Genomic DNA, 21,311 nt, shown 5'->3' with positions numbered 1-21,311 from the left:
CTGACAGTAAGAGCTGTTCGACAGTGGAATTTGCTGCCAAGGAGTGTGGTGGAGTCTCCTTCTTTGGAGGTCTTTAAGCAGAGACTTGACAACCATATCTCAGGAGTGCTCTGATGGTGTTTCCTGCTTGGCAGGGAGTTGGACTCGATGGCCTTTGTGGTCTCTTCCAACTCTATGATTCTATGATTCTATGATTCTAACTCTAGAGAACCTTTCCTTTAAAAAGGTCAACTTTGGGGTCCCCCCCCCTAAAAAAGGCCGACAACTCTGGGCAACCGGGGTGGGCCGCTGGGCGGATCTTTGCACCCCAGCACCGCATATGTTTAAGACAGCACTAACTGAAACGCCATTTACCTTCCCGCCACAGCGGTACCTATTTATCTACTTGCACTGGCATGCTTTCAGGCTGCTAGGTTGGCAGGAGCTGGGACGGAGCAACGGGAGCTCACCCCGTTGCAGGGATTTGAACCGCTGACCTCCTGATCGGCAAGCCCAAGAAGCTCAATGGTTTAGACCACAGCACCACCCGCTCCCCTACAGCGATAGTACAGGTTTGGCAGCAAAGCACACAGTCCAGAAGTCATGATTGCTGTATGCAACAACAGCAGCAAGAATACTTATTGCAAAGTATTGGAAGACACAAGATCTACCCACCCTGGAAGAGTGGCAGATGAAGGTGATGGACTATATGGAATTGGCGGAAATGACTGGCAGAATCCGAGACCAGGGAGAAGAGTTGGTGGAAGAAGATTGGAAGAAATTTAAAGACTATCTGCAGAAACACTGTAAAATTAATGAATGTTAAAATGATGTTGGATTGAAAATAAGTGGCATTAGCAACAAAGTTAATAAGAATATGCAAAAATGAATTGATAATGGATGAAAATATAGAGTTATAAAATGTTAAGATATAGAGTGAAGACAAATGAAAGAGGGTAAGGATTTGCTGATTTGATTATGTAAATGGGAATACAAGAAGGGGAGGTGTGAGGAGGTCAAAGAAACAAGCAAATGAGTTTAAAGTTATGAAAAACGGATTTGTTTTTAATTTTTTCTTATTTTCTTTTTGCCCTTTGTATGTTGTATTTTTATTTTTTTATTTTTTCATGTGTTTTTGTACTTATGTTTTTGTAAAACTTTAATAAATATTTCTTTAAAAAAAACACAGAAGTCATGATTGCAAAGTATAAAAGCAAGTTACAGATAGGTAGCCGTGTTGGTCTGCCATAGTCAAAACAAAAAAATTCCTTCCAGTAGCACCTTAAAGACCAACTAAGTTAGTTCTTGGTATGAGCTTTCGTGTGCATGCACACTTCTTCAGATACCTGAAGTATATATTCAGGTATCTGAAGAAGTGTGCATGCACACGAAAGCTCATACCAAGAACTAACTTAGTTGGTCTTTAAGGTGCTACTGGAAGGAATTTTTTTGTTATAAAAGCAAGGCAAGGGATTCAGAAGCTACAAAGCTCTTAGCCTATCCTGCCTCAGAGAATTGTTATGAGGATGAAATGGGAAGGAGGAGAACCATGTACTCCAGCTCACTGGAATATAAAGGTGGCATAAAATGTATTTAATAAAAATAAAATATTGAGAATTCTTTAGGCTCTCTTGGAAACAGACAGAGTAGTTAAGAGGAGATCAAGCTAGACAAAGGGGAGGAGGGGCGGTGACAGTTTTACAATATACCATATTTTTTGCACCATAACACTCACTTTTTTCCTCCTAGAAAGTAAGGGGAAATGTCTGTGCGTGTTATGGAGCGAATGCCTACGGATGGCGGGGGGATCTGCTGCAGTCGTGAGCAGAGGATCCATGGTTCCTCTTCCCTCCTCTGTGGCTCGCTTTGAAACAGCAAAGCGGGAGAAGAGCCCTGAGTGGGGAGGAGAGAGGAACAGGGAGCCTGCTTGCTTTAAAGGAGCAAAGCGGAAGAGGAGAGGAGTCTTCTCAGCTTATACCCCTCTTCTGCATTATTAGCAGCATCCTTCTCCACACACCCCTCGCGTGCTCCTTGTCCCTTGAGCGCTTTTCCTTCCCTCCCCACCTAAAACGTGGTTACAAAGCACGGATCCACATGGATCCTCAGGATTTTTGCATTGGGCTACCCCAAACTCGCCGTCAGATCACATGTCTGTGGCCACAGCATGAACCACAAAAATCATACATCCACTGTTTCGTTATAATATTTTTTTTCTTGTTTTCCTCCTCTAAAAACTATGTGCATGTTATGGTCGGGTGCGTGTTACAGAGCGAAAAATACGGTACATTTCTCCCACCATCTCTTTCTGGTTACCTTATCCGCCCTTAAGAATGAACTGTTCCTGCTTCTCCTGATCTCTAGGGGTAACTGTGAGGAACCTGTAAGCCTCTAGGTCTTGTTGAACTCCAGCGGCCCATTGTGGCTAGTGCGAGTTCATGAGGGATGACAGGGTTGCAATTCAACAACATCCGAAGGCCACACATTCCCATCCCTGCTCTAGGGAAAGATGGCTACTAAATGAATAAAAAACCCCAAAATCTTGTGGTAACCTTAAAGGCTAACAAATTTATCTCAGCAAAAGTTTTCATGGCCTTGAGACCCCTTCGTCAGATGCATAAAGTCAGGCGATGGAGGGGCTTAATCTCACAGAATTATACTGGCAGTTATTTCAGCAAAAGGATCAGACAAAAAAGGATTTTTGACACAATGAATAAGCTTGCAGTTTGTGATGTGTGATCAGGCCAATGCCTTCAGGCTCCAGGTTTCTTTGCAGATCATTATCGCTCACCAACTGAACCAACAGATACCCTGCCACTCACAGCTGCATTATGTAAGAACATTTTGACAGTGGACCCACCATAAACAAACTTGGGCAGGGGCATAAACAAATAAAAAAGACTGAAAGCTGCCGCAACTGTTTCCCCGAGGAAATAAAATTCAGCTTCCTCAGGCGCTCAAAACTTTGATCAGAGTGGGGTTTGTTTGTTTTTTTTTAAAAAAGGCACAAATTTATAAATCTTTCCATGTAGACCAAACATTTCCCAGGTATTAAGCTTTTGCAAAACAAGTCCCTTTCATAGATTTTGTATTTTCTGTTTTTATATTGTGATTTTGTTTTGTGAACCGCCCTGAGATCTACAGGTATAAGTCGGTATACAAATTAAAGAAATAAATTAAAGAAAACAATGGAGCAGTCTGCTTTTCCACCCCAGTCTCAGTTATTCATGCAAACTCCACTAAGTGCCTTGCAGATCCTCGATGTTAGGAACTGCAAGCATAAATTATGTGCGTGTTGAATTTTGTATGATGTGCATCCCCATTTTTAAATTATTCTACGGATGTTTTCCCTAGATAAGTAAAAAAAAAAAAATCAAACAGAAGAGAGGTTAATTGACCACACTAATGAAATAATGGCATTTCTGTTGGAAATCAAATGTGCCAGAGTATCACAATGCCTCTACTCAATACAAGGGACATGCTCCTTTCTTCTTTGTAGAAAAGGAGGTATTTCTCCAAAATGCCTTCAGATTTTCCAAAAATTAGTCTATTAAGGAGACATAATGATGAACTTAAAAACAAACGAATCAGACACACATACCTTGGCTCATTCCCCTTCCTTAAATAATAATAAAAAGCCTTTTTATCAGATATCTAGTTTCTCAATGTCTTCTAAAACCTACATGACATATGAGGCAGTCACAAAGCAGCAGTTTTCATTTTAACTATAAAAAAGGAACTTTAAACTGAATTCTCCACAGAAGAGTATTTCTGTCTCAGGGCAACTGCAAATAATTCTTCCCAATACCAGGGCAATCGTCCCAAGAGTCAGTTTTGTGACAGGGCAGAGCAAAAAGCAACAGTGAGCACAGCCCTGTAGCAGACGTTAAATCTTTTATATGCATTGTGCCGCCTTTGGGACATTTACAGTAAATCTGGGCAGCCTCTCAACATGGGAACTTGCAGAATTACAGCAGCTATAGTATGATCGAAAGAAGCAGCACAACATGGTTGTGTGTGTACGTTAACGGTCCAATTATAATTTTCCCCATAGCAAAGACACATAATATTAGTCCTATTAAAAAAACCAAAAACCTTACTCCTTGCCCATCCAGAACTGACCCCCCCACTCTCTCGAACAAAATTTGAAATGGGAATTGAAATGGGAAACAATAAAAAGTATTACTAGACAGTGGCAAAGCTGTATGCTCCAGCTCAGGGGGCTGAGAGCAGGCGGGGGCATGGCTGGCACGTGCCCCGAGGGCATGGCGCACATCCCTGGGAGCGTGGCATGTGTCCTGGGGGCATGGCATGCAACCTGCGGGGGTGCGGCGTGCATCCTGGACATTGCGCCCCACCCACAGGAACGTGGAATACGTCCTGGGGATGTGGTGCGCCACCCGTGGGGGCATGGCACACGGCACAGGGAGGGTGCGTGGCACATTTTGGGGGCGGACGCGATGGTACCCGCCTCCCTGATGGTGCCGGGGGTAATGCGCTCCCCCCGTTCCTCCGCCAGTGTTACTAGAGGAGACCGGGAGGAGATGTGATAGCCATCTTCAAATATCTGAAGGGTTCTCACATGGAAGATCCAGCAAGTTTGTTTTCTCCTGCTCTGGAAGGTAGAACCCAAATCAATGGATTCAAGTTACAAGGAAGGCGATTCTGGCTAAACCCGAGCTGTTTGACAGTGGAATGGACTCCCTCAGGAGGTTGTGGACTCTCCTTCTTTGGAGGTATTTAAGCAGAAGTTGGGTGGCCATTTGTCAGAGATACTTTAGTTGAGATTCCCAAGATGTAACCGGCTGTACATTTCAATAAATAAGGTATTGTAATGGGAACTGGGGTTCCTCATGCGTAAGTTGCCTCTACTCTTGGCAAAGTTGCCTGGTTAAACCTTTCCCTGGCTGCACAGCCCTTACTCCGCGGCTGTGTCAGTCACTGGTAGAATCCGTCAGTGGGCGTTTCCTGAACTTCTTCCAGCCTCCCCCCGCCGCCCGGCATCGGAACGATGTCCCGAAGCCCGGCGGCAGGGCGGGAAAGCTTCCCCCCGCCGCCCGGCTTCGGAACGATGTCCCGAAGCCCGGCGGCGGGGCCGCGAAGCCTGGGCGCGCTGGCAACTCTCCGCAAGGAGCGCTCCCGCTGCTTGCGGAGAGGTCCGCGAAGCCTGTCCTGGACCTCTTCTGAAGGGTAGGCGGGGGGCAAAAGTCTTTGTCCCCCCTGCCTGCCTTCCCAGGGGCTTTTAAATCGCCCCGGACAGCGGAGAAGTCCTCCGCTGTCCCGGGCGATTTTAAAATGCCGCCTGCCAGAAGAGGTCAGGGGAAGGCTGTTTCCATAGGAACGCATTGATTTTCAATGCATTCCTATGGAAAACCGTGCATCGCAAGACGAAAAACTCGCAAGACGAAGAGACTTGCGGAACGAATTAATTTCGTCTTGCGAGGCACCACTGTATTGCCTTTCATTAGTCTGCCAGGAAGAAAACCTGCTTGATCTTCATGTATCAAACCCTTCAACACTTTTTTCATCCTATTTGCTAATATATTAGCAAACAGTTTATAATCATTATTTAAAAGCGAAATCGGCCTATAATTCTTAACTTGAGATAAGTCTGAGTCTTGCTTGGGTATTAAAGTAATATATGGTTCTTTCCAAGTTTCTGGTATTTCTCTTTTTCTTAATATATCATTCATTACTTCTCACAGTGGTACAACCAGGATGTCCTTCATTTCTTTATAAAATCTTGCACTGAATCCATCCGGCCCTGGAGTCTTTCCACTTTTTAATTCTTTAATTGCATTTCTTATTTCTTCTATTTCTATCCTCTCATTTAATTTACTTTTTTCTTTCGTCGGAATCTTCTGCCCCTCTTTCTCTTTTAGATATTCTTCTATTTTCTTTAAACTATCTTTCTCCTTCTTCTTATATAATTGTCTATAAAAGTCCACAAATCCTGAAGCAAAGTTCTTAACCTGAGGCAGTATTTCTGGGTTAGCGGAGTCTGTAACCTGAAGCGTATGTAACCTGAAGCGTATGTAACCTGAGGTACCACTATAAACTGCTCTGGTGCGTACGAGTGAAGGAGGGCACACAAAACGCTTAAAACACATAAATAATAGCAGTGTGGTACGGAAACTGTTCCTTCAGCACCTTACTCATACCCATTTAGTCCAGAGTTTTAGAGAATGTGCATTTCAAAAGAGAAAGAACAGTAGCAAGGGGGAACAAAGCAAAAAACCGCAAAATCACACATAGGCCGCAGATACCTGCTTCGTATATTTAGCTAGCATTCCCTGCAGGCCCACAATTATGCCCCCTCCCTCGTCAGGAGCAATTACTTGGCTTGTTTCTTTGGTGGTGGGTTGTAGCGGGGGGGGGGGTGGTGGAATAGAAGAATCAACCTTTTTAGAAAAATATTCTGCAATGAAAAAGATCCATGCATGATTCTGGCTTTTTGGGTGTCATCTGTCTTCTTCTTATTATTATTATTTTAAAAAGAAGCTCAGGCAGAAAAACAAACAACAGCAGCAGCAGCAAGTAATTGAACAGTGAGCCACAACACACTGCAAATACTCAGAGGAATACTGAGAAGTGTTCCTGACTACAGGAAGTTCAGTGAAATCACTGGAGGAAAGCAGGGATGAGTTGCACACAAGGCAGGCAGGTGTTGTTGTGTTCTTGTATGAAAGTGGGGGGGGGGGGATAAAAAACAGGACAAAAGGACAAAGAAAATTAAGCTCTCACAAAGGCTGGGGGTGGGCAGGGGAGCGGAGGACAGAGAGCTTTCAGAACAAGATGTGGACATCGCTATAAAAGGTAAAGGGACCCCTGACCATTAAGTCCAGTTGTGGACAACTCTGGGGTTGCAGCGCTCACCTCGCTTTACCGGCTGAGGGAGCCGGCGATTGTCATCAGACAGCTTCCAGGTCATGTGGCCAGCATGTCTAAATCACTTCTAGCAAAACCAGAGCAGCTCATGGAAACACCATTTACCTTCCTGCTGGAGTGGTACCTATTTATCTACTTGCACTGGTGTGCTTTCGAACTGCTAGGTTGGCAGGAGCAGGGACCGAGCAACGGGAGCTCACCCCGTTGCGGGGATTCGAACTGCCTGCAAGCCCTAGGCTCTGTGGTTTATACCAGTGTTTTTCAACCTTTTTTGGGCAAAGGCACACTTGTTTCATGAAAAAAATCACGAGGCACACCACCATTAGAAAATGTTAAAAAATTTAACTCTGTGCCTATATTGACTATATATAAAGTAATTCTCTTGAATAGGAATCAAATAAACACAAAGTATTTTATAATTACTTTATTATAAAATAGTAAGTAAACAGAAATATGAAAAATTATAAAATACTTTATTTTTAAATCTTTCGAATTTTTCAATTTTTCCCACAGTACACCAGGCAACATCTCATGGCACACTAGTGTGCCGCGGAACAGTGGTTGAAAAACACTGGTTTATACTGTATCCTAAATGAAGCAAACAGAGCAAAGCCAAGGCCTGAACAGATTCTGCAAATTGCAGGTGACCATAAGCTCGTTTGCATATACACACACAATGGTTTATTTGAAACACATAGAAAAATTAAGCATGCAAGAACAAACTGCTTTAGATAGCAGCTGAGAGGGCAATTTTCATCAGGATCACAGCTTGAGGGTATTAAACCCCACCTCCCACACTTTCTCAGCCCCAGTCCTAAAAAGCTGAAAATGTCAAATAACAACCACACCAAAATTTCTGCATGCCTGTCGAAGCAGACGTGGCTAAGTCTCTTGTGGACATTTTCCAAGCCACAGTTACACAAATCAGCAATAGCAGTTGATATCTGGCTTTTTTTTTTTAATCTACCACCCTGTACCTTGGTTGTCATACAGAATCCGTTCTGGAAGTCCATTTGACTTCCAATAAGTTTGACAACCAAGGTGCAGCTTCCGATTGGCTGCAGGAGCTTCCTGCAGCCAATCAGAAGCAGCGGAAGCCCCGTCGGACATTCGGGTTCCAAAAAACGTTCGCAAACCGGAACGCTCCCTTCCGGGTTTGCGGCGTTCGGGAGCCAAACCGTTCGAATCGCAAGCCATTTGAGATCCAAGGTACGACTGAACTGTTGACTATCTCAAAGGACACTGTTGAATATCTCAAAGGGCACTGAACCCTCACATAATACTAAGTTATTAAGAAAACTGTAATGACTTAGTATTATGTGAGGGTTCAGTGCCTACCTCTGATGAAAACCCACAAGGACCCTAGGCAAATCCTAAAACTGTTCACATAAACCACATCTCTCAACTCCCAAACTCATAAGTCACTGCTACTTTTTCTTTTTTCACAGCATGGAGTGAAAAGCTCCAACTGACCCACAAACTCTTCTCATTTTAGCCTCTCATTAATTCATTGCACATATAACCATACCACAAAACCAGTTCCCTGACTGCATAAACAAGTCTACTGTGCCAATCTTATTCAACTCTATGGTCACTGGTACATTTCTAATACACTTAAGCTTGAATGCTAGGCATGGCTTTCCAACACAAATATTTAAAAAGCTGCCTGTTTTCAATGAGTTCAAGGGAGCAATGAGGGGGCCAGCGGCTTAGCTTCCAGTTTAGGAAGAAAGATGCAATATTTGCTTCGCCTGTAATCTGTTAGCTAATACAGTGGTGCCTTGGTTCTCAAACTTAATCCATTCCGGAAGTCCGTTTCAAAACCAAAGTGTTCCAAAACCAAGGCACGCTTTCCCATGGAAAGTAATGCAAAATGGATTAATCCGTTCCAGACTTTTAAAAACAACCCCTAAAACAGCAATTTAACATGAATTTTACTCTCTAACGAGATTATTTATCGATAAAATGAAAACGATAATCAATGTACTGTACTATAAAATAAATAAGATAGTATTGTAAATGATGAAATTTTTTTTAAAAAAAATTCTTTCTCTGATGATAGTCATTGTTTGGAGGGGAGACTTTTATCCATTTCCACAGTCACACAATCAATCAATCAGCTGAACTGGGTTCCACACAGCCACAAAAACAAATTAACCGAAAAAGCCTCAAAAACACAAAATAAATAGCAAAACCAAAAGGACCAAATACAGTGTTACCTTGGTTCTCGAACTTAATCCGTTCCGGAAGTCCGTTTGACTTCCGAAATGTTCGAAAACCAAGGCACGGCTTCTGATTGGTGCAGGCGCCCCGAAACAATAGCCGACAGCTGCATCGGACGTTCAGCTTCTGAAAAACGTTTGAAAACCGGAACACTTACTTCTGGGTTTTCGGTGTTTGGGAACCAAGGCATTTGAGAACCAAGGTACCACTGTACTACCTTCCACTTTGTGTACAGAGGCTGTATTCAGGCAGCACTTTGTGCCATCTTTTCAACATTTCCTTACCTGTTCATTTTCAAGTTTTATGTGATCTTTCACACAACATAAAAACCGCTTCTGGAAATCTAGTAGAAGTTTAGTGCTCATTTCTGGGTTAATTGTTTCCAGGAAAGAAAAAGCAATTTGCAACCCCGTTAACTTGGAGATTTGTGTTGTAATTTTCCTGCAGTTTTCACAATAGCGCCACCACTGCTTGCATTACAAAATTTGGATTGGTGTCCCAGTACACAATTCCTTCCCACCATCTTAGTGCAACATGGTGGTGTGTCAATCAAAAAGCCACCATTCCGTGACACAACACAACAAGAGGCAGAATCACTAGCATTATAACCAGGAAAACTTATGCAATAAGCCCCCTGTCTGAATGTAGCCAGAAGCAAGCTACAGGTCAAAGATACAGGTGCTTTTGAACTATGTTTGCATCTGTTCTGAAACATGGTGTTTATATTGCTGATTTGATGTTCCAATCTACAAGCCAAAATGAGCCAGTCAGACCTGGAATTAACTGTAGGTAAGGGAAATAGTACTTGGGACGCGGGTGGCACTGTGGGTTAAACCACAGAGCCTAGGGCTTGCTGATCAGAAGGTCAGTGGTTCGAAGCCCTGCGACGGGGTGAGCTCCCGTTGCTCGGTCCCAGCTCCTGCCAACCTAGCAGTTCGAAAGCATGTCAAAGTGCAAGTAGATAAATAGGTACCACCCCAGCGGGAAGGTAAACGGCGTTTCCGTGCGCTGCTCTGGTTCGCCAGAAGCAGCTTAGTCATGCTGGCCACATGACCTGGAAGCTGTACGCCGGCTTCCTTGGCCAATAAAGCGAGATGAGCGCCGCAACCCCAGAGTCGGTCACGACTGGACCTAATGGTCAGGGGTCCCTTTACCTTTAAGGGAAATAGTGGCAACAGAATAAGAACAGAACTAAACTTGCTGGGTGCAATTTTACACAGCAGAAGTACCAAAAGTTATTTCAGAAGTTAAGGTTATCCAGCCTTCTCTGATATTCCATGATTTAAAAAGGGATCCATCTTGTTGAGACCCACTAACAAAACACACCTACAAAAAGCAGCCTACTTCACTGAGTTCTTGTAAGAATAAAATGAGAAAAGGGGCATGCATGCCATATTGAGCATTCATGTAAATGGATGAAGAAAATCCTCACTAATTTACTACTACTGGTTGAGCTCCGGTTTAGTCATCAAATGCTGGGACCCGACAACATCTGATTAATCTACTAATGGCAAATCTACCAGGTAAATCTGCCCAGTTCTATGCCAAGTTGCTTACTAGAAGAAGAGATTTCCGGTGTGACTTTGGCGACGGACAAGTTTCTGTCTCTGGTGGTCAGGATCAGAGATCGATATGTATTAGACAAATGTATTTTATATGCATTGAATTTTGTCAGGTGGGTCTTTGGGCCACAAAGCCTGTTCTCCTTCATGGAGAGCACGTGTTGCGGTGGGGGCCGACAGGACACTCCAAATTTGTTGGGCGGGCTAATTGATCGTTGGCCACTGTTGTGATTGGGCTTCCCTTGTTGTTGGGAAGAAGTTAATGTTGCCATTTGTTGGCTGACAGCAAGAAATACTAAAACTCCCTGCATGAGGCGTAGAGCTTCCTCGTTTCGCCCCGTGCACCAGATTGCCCATCCCCCCTCCCTATATTTAGGGTTGTTCACTTGACCTTGTTATGCCTGTCATGGGGTTGTCTGCTTTGGGGCAGGGGCCCGGTAGGAATTTTGTCCATCTGGCTGATTGGCTGGGGCCATTTGGTTTTGCCTACTGCGTAGCAAATCGTCACAACTTGTAAGGTTGCGGTTAGGCATTGGTTTATGGTTTGGTTGGTTGAGGGGCATGGATTGGCTGTGCCTGCCCCTCCAATGCTGCTGCTGCAAGGGATTCCATTAAAGGAATACAGGGGCTCACTATTGCTTTCGTCCACCCTGTCAAGGGGCTTGGGCCATGCAAGAACCCCTGGTTGCATTTGGGGAGGGCTGAGGGCAGGTTCCCTGCTCCGTCGCTACCCCCAAGTGTATTCCCCTTTTCTGACTTTCACAGGCGTGCGGAATGTCAGTCTCTCCCCCATGGGGGGGGGGCAGATAGTCGCAACCAATGCCTAAGCAAGCACTCACATTTTTGTATTTTAATAAAGTTTTGGCCAAAATTATGCCAAAAACCTTTAACAAACTTTCTGTGTGATGTGTGAGTTATTGGGGTGGCCCTGGGGACCTCAACAAGCAATAAAGAATTGTTGTAGTAGTCACACTTGTGTAGTCACACATCACTTAAGGTCAGTGACTATATAATTCAACTAACTCAGTTGTGAACATATTATCAGAGTGAAAATCAAATGTTTGAGCGGCCTTCCACATTTTGAAAGCCTCTCTCCACATTTGGAACTAGTATGCCATGAAGTTCTCTAACCCTGCCTTCTTCCCCTGACATGTGGTTTTGCTTCTACATGAGGGACTCGTTAAACAATTTCCTCCACCATGCAATCTGCTGGGGTTTTTTTGTAGACTGAGAAATATTTTGCAGCTGCCATTAACAGATCTACTTTATTTTTATTTTATTTTATAAAAATGACATACTTCAAACCAAGCATAAATATTTCCAGAGAAAGTAATTTGATTTTGCTAGTTTAAAGCGAACCATCACACTGAATCACTACAAAGCACTGGGAAGCGATTAAAATGATGAAGGCTCCAATATTAGTAATAGGCATTAATCAGGCAGTCTATTGAAAGGACGGGTTGTTTTCTGGCTAAACCTTGCTAAAGCACCACAAGAAGATGAATCTTTAGTACACTAAGCATCCCTCAAAGGACGTCCTGACAGCAGAGGATATGGGGAAGGAAGTTCAGCCTTCAGAAGCTTCTCCTCCTCCGGTTTCATTTTAATTACAGCAACCACTTTTCAAATCTATATCTGGAATTGAGAATTAAATATTTACATAGAGCAGATCTTGAGAGAGAGAGAGGGGATATTAGGGAAAACGAGAGAAAACAAATGGCGCACCAGTTGTAGAGAAATAAAGCAGCATTTCCGACATCTGAAGAAAGGCTGTGAATATATTGGGGCATAAATCCCAGAGAAGTGGGTTTACTGAACTCAAGTCAATAATAATAATAATAATAATAATAATAATAATAATAATAATAATAATAATAATTTGTTTATACCCTACCCATCTGACTGGGTTTCCCCAGCCACCCTGGATGGCTCCCAACAGAATATTAAAAACACAATAAAACAACAAACATTAAAAACTTCCTGTTATGTAATCAGTGGTCTGTGTTTGCCTGAGCTTGAGTCTGGACGAAGAAATCTGAGCTCCTGTGTTCTGATTCGATATATGATATCCAATCACAGAACATCTCAGGATTTGGGCTTCTGCCATTGGCCCTGAAACTCTGAGTCATGATTCGCAGCTTGGAAGGTTAGACAGCCAATCACGTTGGGAGTGGGTTTGGCCCTGGCCTTCAGAAATGTATATAAGCAGTTGCTTTGCCCATGTTGTCCAGCTCTGCTAGTTCAATAAAGGTTCTTGCTGCTATCACTGTGTCTTGCCTCGTGGGAACCCACCTACACTTCACTTCCCTAAACAGGGCTGCCTTCAGATGTCTTCAAAAAGTCAGGTAGCTGTTTATTTCCTTGATATCTGATGGGAGGGCATTCCACAGGGCGGGCGCGACTACTGAGAAGGCCCTCTGCCTGGTTCCCTGTAACCTTATTTCTCACAGTGAGGGAACCGCCAGAAGGCCCTAGGGAATTCTGGAAGTAGTCAATAGTCTGGCCAGCTTGGTTTTTAAAAAATCTTTTTTAAAAAAGAAAAGAAAATGTCCTCCATTATTTTAGTCAATCATTCTTGTTGCACCTGTATACTGACCATTTCTTTTTCCAAGCTGGTAGCAGGCTAAGAGTCCAAGATGACCCTTTAACGGACAGCAACTCTCATCAGCTCTGGCCTTCATGGGCAATGGTCAGGAATGATGGAAGCTGGAGTCCAGCCTCAATTGGAGGGCACCATATTGAATACTACTGCTTTAACAGTCTTCAATGGGAACCTCCAATAAGAAAAGGAGATAAGAATCCTGGCGGACAAGATTTTGGAGTGCAAAAGCTCTACAGGCTTGACAATGACTCCACACACACCCATCTGAAGGGAGAGGTCAGAACAGCAAAAGGTATAGTGAATTTGAAGGAATGACAGAAACAAGCTGGGTTAAAAGCAGCAAGGTTCAGTGTCCCATTTATTGTGGATCAAAAACAGTCATAAGGGGTCCTATTCCAGAGCATATTATCTAGACTGGGTCCCCACTGAGGTTTTTGCTCCAAAAATAAAAGAGGCCATGTCAGACATACTTGAATGAATTTATTAATACGGTCACAGACCAGCGTCAACACACACAATATCGTAGATCATAAAAAAAATATCAGAAATACAAGGGACAATATGAATATAACAAAGATTTAAATATAAAAATAAAAATTAATTATTAGCGTGCCCCCCTGTAATTAACATTTAGGGGTTTGGTCATTATGGGATGCCACTTGCTTCCTGCGATTGATTGCAGAGACACAGAATTTAGCTACATTTAATGTAGTCTTGGGATTCTTGTCCTCTAGCAGTAGTTTTAAACTATGGTATTCCGATTCTTTCCTGGACTTTTGCACAACAGGTGTAATAAAAGTCAAACGTATATCCTCATAAAGACGACAACGTAATAGTACATGTGAAGCAGTTTCAACTTCCAACGAGCCACAAGGGCAGACCTCTGCTGTATATGGTTTACCCTCAAATCTGCCCTGAAGTAAGGTAGAAGGGAGAACGTTAAATCTGGCGAGGGTAAAAGACCGTCTGTATTTGGGTACCTGAAGACCTGACAGATAATTAGCTGGAGAGAAACCTCTCCCATGGTCCCTTATTGCTGGATGTTTGATCATTTCGCTCATATGGCATTGTAATTCTACGTCCCAGATACGCTGGCGAATTGTAGTCCTAGCTTTCTCGAAGCCTGTCGCTATCAGGGTCTGCTGTGGGATCCCCAAGCCTTTAAGCTTTTCCAGCAGTGTAGCTTTCCATCTGGACTTGTTTAAACATGTGACTAATGTCACCTAGCTTGACCCCAAGATCTGGGAGATTCTGGGCAGAGTTATCTGGAAGCCAAGCTGCAGCCTTGAGCGTAGGGGTGCACAAACTGCTCTGGAGAACCTTACATGAAGGAGAACTATCATTAGAACATCACATGGCACAAGAGAAACTTACCCCATTCTTCGGGTAGGCTATCCATCCAAGATCCCCCATTACTGATCGAGAGTCCAATAAATTCACTGAAAAACAAAAAACAAAAAATGTGAATTAGGGGTGTTGCAGGGGGAGGTAAATAATCATGGTTGCCACAGGAAACAAGCAACCATTTACTTTTTAAAATTCTATTCTAAAGGTAAAGGGACCCCTGACCATTAGGTCCAGTCATGACTGGCTCTGGGGTTGCAGCGCTCATCTCCATTTATTGGCCAAGGGAGCCGGCGTACAGCTTCCGGGTCATGTGGCCAGCATGACTAAGCCGCTTCTGGCGAACCAGAGCAGCGCACGGAAATGCCGTTTACCTTCCCACCGGAGCGGTACCTATTTATCTACTTGCACTTTGACATGTTTTCAAACTGCTAGGTGGGCAGGAGCAGGGACCGAGCAACGGGAGCTCACCCTGTCGTGGGGATTCGAACCGCCGACCTTCTGATCGGCAAGTCCTAGGCTCTGTGGTTTAAACCACAGCGCCACCCGCGTCTCACTTATTCTATTCTACTCTAATGCTAAAAAGAACAACTGCTCACAGCAAACACTCACAACCTCCATTAAAGCCAAGCACAGCTGGGACTCTGAAGCACCTCTAGGGAATCTCTAGTCTAGCACATGCCTTTATCCAAAAGCAAAGCATCCTGCTCTTAGCATTGTGGACCATATTTTCCTGAGCGCAACCAGGCAGGAGAAGAGGAGAGGGAGGATTATATACTGCATGCACGGTAAGCTCAAACCTTTATTGCATTTAACTTTTGTGCATTTAACTTTACGCACATGGCATAAAAATAAATTTTTAAAGGGGTGGAAAGGGGACAGGCATCTGGGGGGAAAGACTTTGGCAATCCCACCAGCCAATGCACCCAATGTGTTTTGATTATACAGTGGTAATTTGGTTCTCAAACCTAATCTGTTCCAGAAGTCTGTTCCAAAACCAAAGTGTTCCAAAACCAAGGTGCACTTTCCCATAGAAAGTAATGCAAAATGGATTAATCCATTCCAGACTTTTAAAAACAACCCCTAAAACAGCAATTTAACATGAATTTTACTATCTAACGAGACCATTGGTCCATAAAATGAAAGCAATAAACAATGTACAGTACTGCAGGCACACAATCAATCAATCAATCAATCAATCAGTAGCTGAACTGGGTTCCACACAGTCACAAAAACAAACAAAAAAAGCCGCAAAAACAAAAACGCAAAATAAATAGCAAAAACAGACAGACCTCAGCGCAACACTCAAAACGCAAGTGTGGCACTCAATACGGAAGTGTAACACACAAAACGGAGCATGTTCAGCTTCCGAACAAAGTTCGCAAACGGGTTTGCAGCGTTCTGGTTCCAAGTTGTTCAAGTACCAAGCTGTTTGAGAACCAAGGTACCACTGTACGTGGTTTTGGTTTCAGGCACCTGGGACATAACCCTCGTGTAAGGTGTGGGCTTACTGTATCAAATCATCATGCTGGACTTTGTGCATAGGTAGGGCTTGCACTGTACAGTTCACACCCTACAGTCAATTCGCATGTGGAAGGGTTGGGGCCATAGCTCAGTGGCATTTAAGGACCTCAATGATTCAGCTAGAGGTTGCAGCACTGTGCAAATTGGCTGCAACATTATAACAGCTGGAAAGATTAACACAGACCGAAAAATGCACTGTATGGATCTTGTGCTCCCTTCCTTGTGGTATAAGAGCCTCTCCAGGAGAGGGAAAGAAGAATAGGATCAAAGCAAAAAAATAGTAGGTCAGGGAGGCAAGCGGAAGACAACTCTAGAAAGCAGGTGCAAAAGGAGCGACAGAGAAACGGAAACAGCAAGGCCTGCGGAGTGAAAGCGAGACCAGGTAGCAACAGAGTAAGGAGCGGATCTGCAGGAAGCTGATGTTTTGTTGCCAAGGTTGCCAGCCTCAGACCCCAGGAGAGAGCAGAGTCTGGGAACTGGAATGGAGCCTGGTGAGGTAGAGGCAGAGCCCAGTACTTCTCCGCAGGGTCAGAAGATGTCACCTAGCATATCCAAGACACAAAGCCAGACTGTCCAGCTGGCTGAAAAGGTCAGGCTTAATGAAACGTAGTGGGAGCAAATAGCAAAAGCTCTCAAGTCTAGTAGAAAACAGAGTCCTGCCTTTGTTCTTCGGTCCCCTTCCCTAGAGTTTACGCTTTTCCCTGGAAAGCAAGCTAGCCATCCACAATCACACATATTTGCAAATCTTTGGGTCAGACCCTAAAATCTGGTAGCAGTTCTGTTTTGTTGCAGAAACAAAAATCTGCCACACAGAAGGAGATAAGGCATTTGACAAGCAAAACGGGTGACCAGTCCCAGGGGAGACAAAGCGCTAGTAAAATAGAGGCAGCCACCATGATGGGAGTCGCAGTGGAGATCTGGAGAACATCACCATCTTTGGCCGACAGCCATTGGGGCTGAATGCGGCTGGAGTTCAACAACATCTGCAGGGCACAAAGTTGGCTACCTTCACATGATCTAAGCCCCAGGTAGCCTTTGGATTCTAACAGGGAATCCATTACTTTGGAAATGGCGTTCCAGAACAGCTATGGGGAAGGCCTAAAGGGAACAGTCCACCCAAGACTGATGGCAGTGACCATCATACTCCCAAGACGAATCTGTTGACAAACTGATTTCAGGTTTAGTCTGCACTGTACAATCCAAGAGAGAGCTGGGATTTATGAGAGGGCTTTGGGTGGCAAGTGGCGAGCACCCATCTTGCATTTTAGGATTTCAGGAGGCTGTGAAGCAGCAATCCTCGGCGGACTACACCTTGTGCTCTAGGTAGAAGTGCACTCCGTTTTGTCCGCCTGAGCTGAAATCCGCAGCTTCCAGTGGCGTAGCGTGGGTTGTCAGCACCCGGGGCAAGGTAAGTAATTTGCGCCCCCTAACCTGTGGATTTGTGCCCCCTAACCCATGGATTTGTGACCCCTAACCCTAACCCCCAGATGTTGTGCCCGGTGCGGCCGGGCCCCCCTGCACCCACCACGCTACGCCACTGGCAGCTTCTGCCCCAGCCAATTAACAGACCGTTTTGCATTAAATAGTAATAAACTATTCCCAAGCTTACGACATTTTTCTCGCATTACCTAAAATCCGTAGTCCAAACAGAGAGGGCATAATTAAAAAAATGAATCTGCACACACTTAAGCAAGCTGAATAAAATTATAGCCGCTTCCATTTTGGGCTTATAGTTAACAGTCTGTTGAGCGCTAAAAAAAACCCAAAAACCTACATCCCTGCTAAACTAACACAAAGTCTAATTTTGTAAGAGGGTGAAGGCGTTACTTAGATGGCAACAAATTCATTTCCAATTCATCTTAGAGGCCTTTTGTTTTTCATAATTTCCTACTAATTTTTGCAGATATTGTTTGAAACTACACCAACCCCATCTTTACTTTACTGATAATTCTGTTACTAAAGTTACATAAGTACTGCATTAATCCAAGGCAGGCTATTGTTCCATCTCAGCTCAGTGATGTCTACTGTGATTGACAACGGTTCTTCTCCAGGATTAGACAGCTGCCTATATTGTTTGTTCCTGGAGTTGCCTAGGCCGGAAGCTGAGAACTGCCACACGCGAAGCATATGCTCTATCAACAAGCTATGGCCCTTCTTCGCACTAAAAAACCAAATCAGATCCAGTTATTGTGGAGTTATGAAGCATGCCCAATCTGGACCCTTCTGCTGTAAACAAAGTGAAATTGCCCGTGGTGTAATCAGAATTAGAAACCGTTCTTCTCAGGGAGACTTCCCACTAAGAGGCAATCTGCAAGCAAGTCACTATGCTGCACTACTCTAAGAAATTCAGCAGGTTCATTTGAGGTTCAGCTTTTTTTAAACAAAAAATATATTCAGCAAATGGCAACGAGACAACTATGCTGCACATTGTTCAGGTCTGCTCATTTTTTCCTTCTGGCACCAGGGCAGCAAGAAGCCAATATCTTTATCAGGAAGCACCTAAACACGCTAACAGCAAGGCTTGTAGAGTGAGGGCACACACACACACACACTCACCAGAGTGTCAGTGAGCATCTGTTTGGGGAAAATGATCCATGCCCACTTCTTCTTTTTTAAAAAAAAATTATTAGAAGTTTTTTTTTAATACAATAAGCAGAGAAAAACAACATAAGCAAAAAAACAAACAAACAACAGAAAGAAAAACAAACATAAAATTTAGCATCTTATAATAACCAACTTTTCTTCATTTTTCGACTTCCTCACGTCTCTCGCTCCTACTTTCCAAATTTATAAAACTTTGTTCAGCAATTTATCTCCTTATTTCCATTCTTATTGTACACATTTCCAATGTTTTATCCCTAACTTTGAATATTTCTACCTAGGTCTTAAATACCTAAATTTACCATAATCTTTATTCAAAGTTTATTTTTCTCATAGAGTTCACTCATTCTCATAGTCTTTTCACCAAACTTTATGGTGCCCTGTTAATTTCAAATCTCTCATCCTTCTTAGCACTCATATAGTTTACAGTGTTTTTGTAGGTAGTCCTTGAATTTCTTCCAATCCTCTTCCACTGATTCCTCTCCCAGGTCTCGGATTCTGCCATCCCACTTCTGAACTAAACTGCTTCTCACATAGCTGAATAATCTTCCATACAGAGCCGGCCCTCTTGTGATTCAATTGCATCATGAAGTGTGGGAGGAAAGGGAAAATTAGCACCCCGGGGCTCCTGGTTTCTTCTCATTCAAGAAAAGGTAAAGGACCCCTAGACAGTTAAGTCCAGTCAATGGTGACTATGGGGTACGGCACCCATCTCACTTTCAGGCCGAGGGAGCCAGCGTTTGTCCACAGACAGCTTTCTGGGTCATGTGGCCAGCAGGACTAAACCGCTTTTGGTGCAATGGGACACAGTGATATGTGCCAGAGCGCATGGAAACATCATTTACCTTCCTGCGGGAGCGGTACCTATTTATCTACTCACGCTGGTATGCATTTGAACTGCTAGGTTGGCAGGAGCTGGGACAGAGCAACGGGAGCTGACTCTGTTGCACGGATCTGAACCGCTGACGTTCTGATCGACAAGGCCAAGAGGCTCAGTGGTTTAGACCACAGTGCCACCTGCGTCCCTACTTTCTTCTCATAAGCTGCTGCCCGCCCACCAGGTGAGACTCCTAACCGCTGTGGGGCTCTTTAGAGCAATCCCTGCCCCCGCAAAAAATATTGAATCCTTCCTTAGAGCAAGACATTGTTGCTGAAGTGGACCAGGAAAGTGCCTTCACGGATAGAAGTTCCTTTTAAAAAATATTTTGAAGTCTATACGTAGTTAGAGATTTATTTATTTTTAAAGACACTGTGTGACATCCCATACACCAGGCATAGGCAAACTCGGTCCTCCAGATGTTTTGAGACTACAATTCCCATCATCCCTGACCACTGGTCCTGTTAGCTAGGAATGATGGGAGTTGTAGTCCCAAAACATCTGGAGGGCCGAATTTGCCTATGCCTGCCATACACTCTCCTGCCTAGAAAGCCTTGCTCTGAAGAGTTAGAGAGCAAATGTACAGCAAAACAATTTTAAAATAAGAGGAGAGGAGGAGGTGTGGGGAAGGTAGGTTATATACAAAAATTCCCCTTTTACTTACGTTTGGCCCTCCAGAGATTGCTAGACTATGACTCCCTGGCAGTTCTGGCTGGTGGTGATGAGGGTTGGGGTTAAACAAGAACCAAAGGCCAATGGATAAGGCATCACTTCACTAAGGTGAGAGATCCAAGGGCCAAACTCTGCAGTACAAGGTTGGGCATTTCCCACCACCCTTAAAGTCTGGAAAGGAAACTGCTCTCTTGCTTCCAGTTGCTACCCTTCAAGGCTGCTTGCTTGTTGTTTCCTTAAAAAAAAAGTCCTCCACACAGTAGGGGGAGCTATAGGCAGTGGCGAAGCTGCATGCTCCAGCACTGGGGAAGGAGAGCAGGCAGGGGCATGGCTGGCGCACTTCCCGGGGGCGTGGTGTGCATCCTGGGGGCAGGGTGTGTCCGGGGGGGCAGCCGCGATGGCACTCCCCTCCCTGATGGTGCCGGGAGCAGTGCGCTCCCCCCCCCACCCCACCTACCTCGTTCCTTCGCCAGTGGCTATAGGGTCTCCCTCTCTGCCACTCTTCCAATGCTGACTCCAAGGCTGTGTTTCCATTTTTAAAATGGATCATTGGAAAGAAACTTTCATTTCTAGATTTGGCCCTTAAGAAATCTGTGGCACAAAGTGGCTAATGTGACTGCTGCAGGAACCCAGAAGTGAGCAAGAACCACCAGAAGTTCTTCGCGCGCAATGAGATAATTGAGAGGCACATGGGTGTATTTGAGCATATTCTTATAAAGTCGGTATTATTATTTTTTTAAGAACAAAGGAAGACTTGGGCCAAAAGACAACATAGCTAGAGGAAATCTCTCTGCTACAGTTACAATAATTAAGTCATCCAGGAAAGTGCATACGTTTTGCAAATTGCAATGGGTGCACGATGAGTATTGATCTACATTGTTGTATAACTAATTAAAACCTGTCCTGGAGAAGCAAGTAATGAATATAATTAGATGGAATGTTTGATAGCACAAAGTTATTTTGCATACATTAATTAAAACATAAAAAACCCACTAGGTTCAGTTTTGCAACATAGCTAAATGGCGTATGTTTGCAGAAAATT

The 21,311-nt window shown here is 44.0% G+C and overlaps 1 protein-coding gene across 9 annotated transcripts in view; it reads right to left on the bottom strand.

Moving 5' to 3' along the window:
• EPHA5 (EPH receptor A5) overlaps positions 1-21,311 on the bottom strand; it is a gene marked incomplete at its 5' end in the record, with an annotated part of 261,432 nt that overhangs the window by 225,432 nt on the left and 14,689 nt on the right. For all 9 annotated transcript variants that reach the window (XM_081883879.1, XM_081883880.1, XM_081883884.1 and 6 more), the window contains one exon: positions 14,626-14,690. In XM_081883879.1, coding sequence (XP_081740005.1) covers positions 14,626-14,690 — 65 coding nt within the window. The remainder of the gene's footprint in view (positions 1-14,625; positions 14,691-21,311) is intronic.

The sequence above is a fragment of the Podarcis melisellensis genome, assembly GCF_964234715.1.
Source record: "Podarcis melisellensis genome assembly, chromosome: 13".
Taxonomy (NCBI): domain Eukaryota; kingdom Metazoa; phylum Chordata; class Lepidosauria; order Squamata; family Lacertidae; genus Podarcis; species Podarcis melisellensis.
Note: the sequence above shows the minus strand (reverse complement) of the source record. Positions and strands in the feature narration are given on the sequence as shown.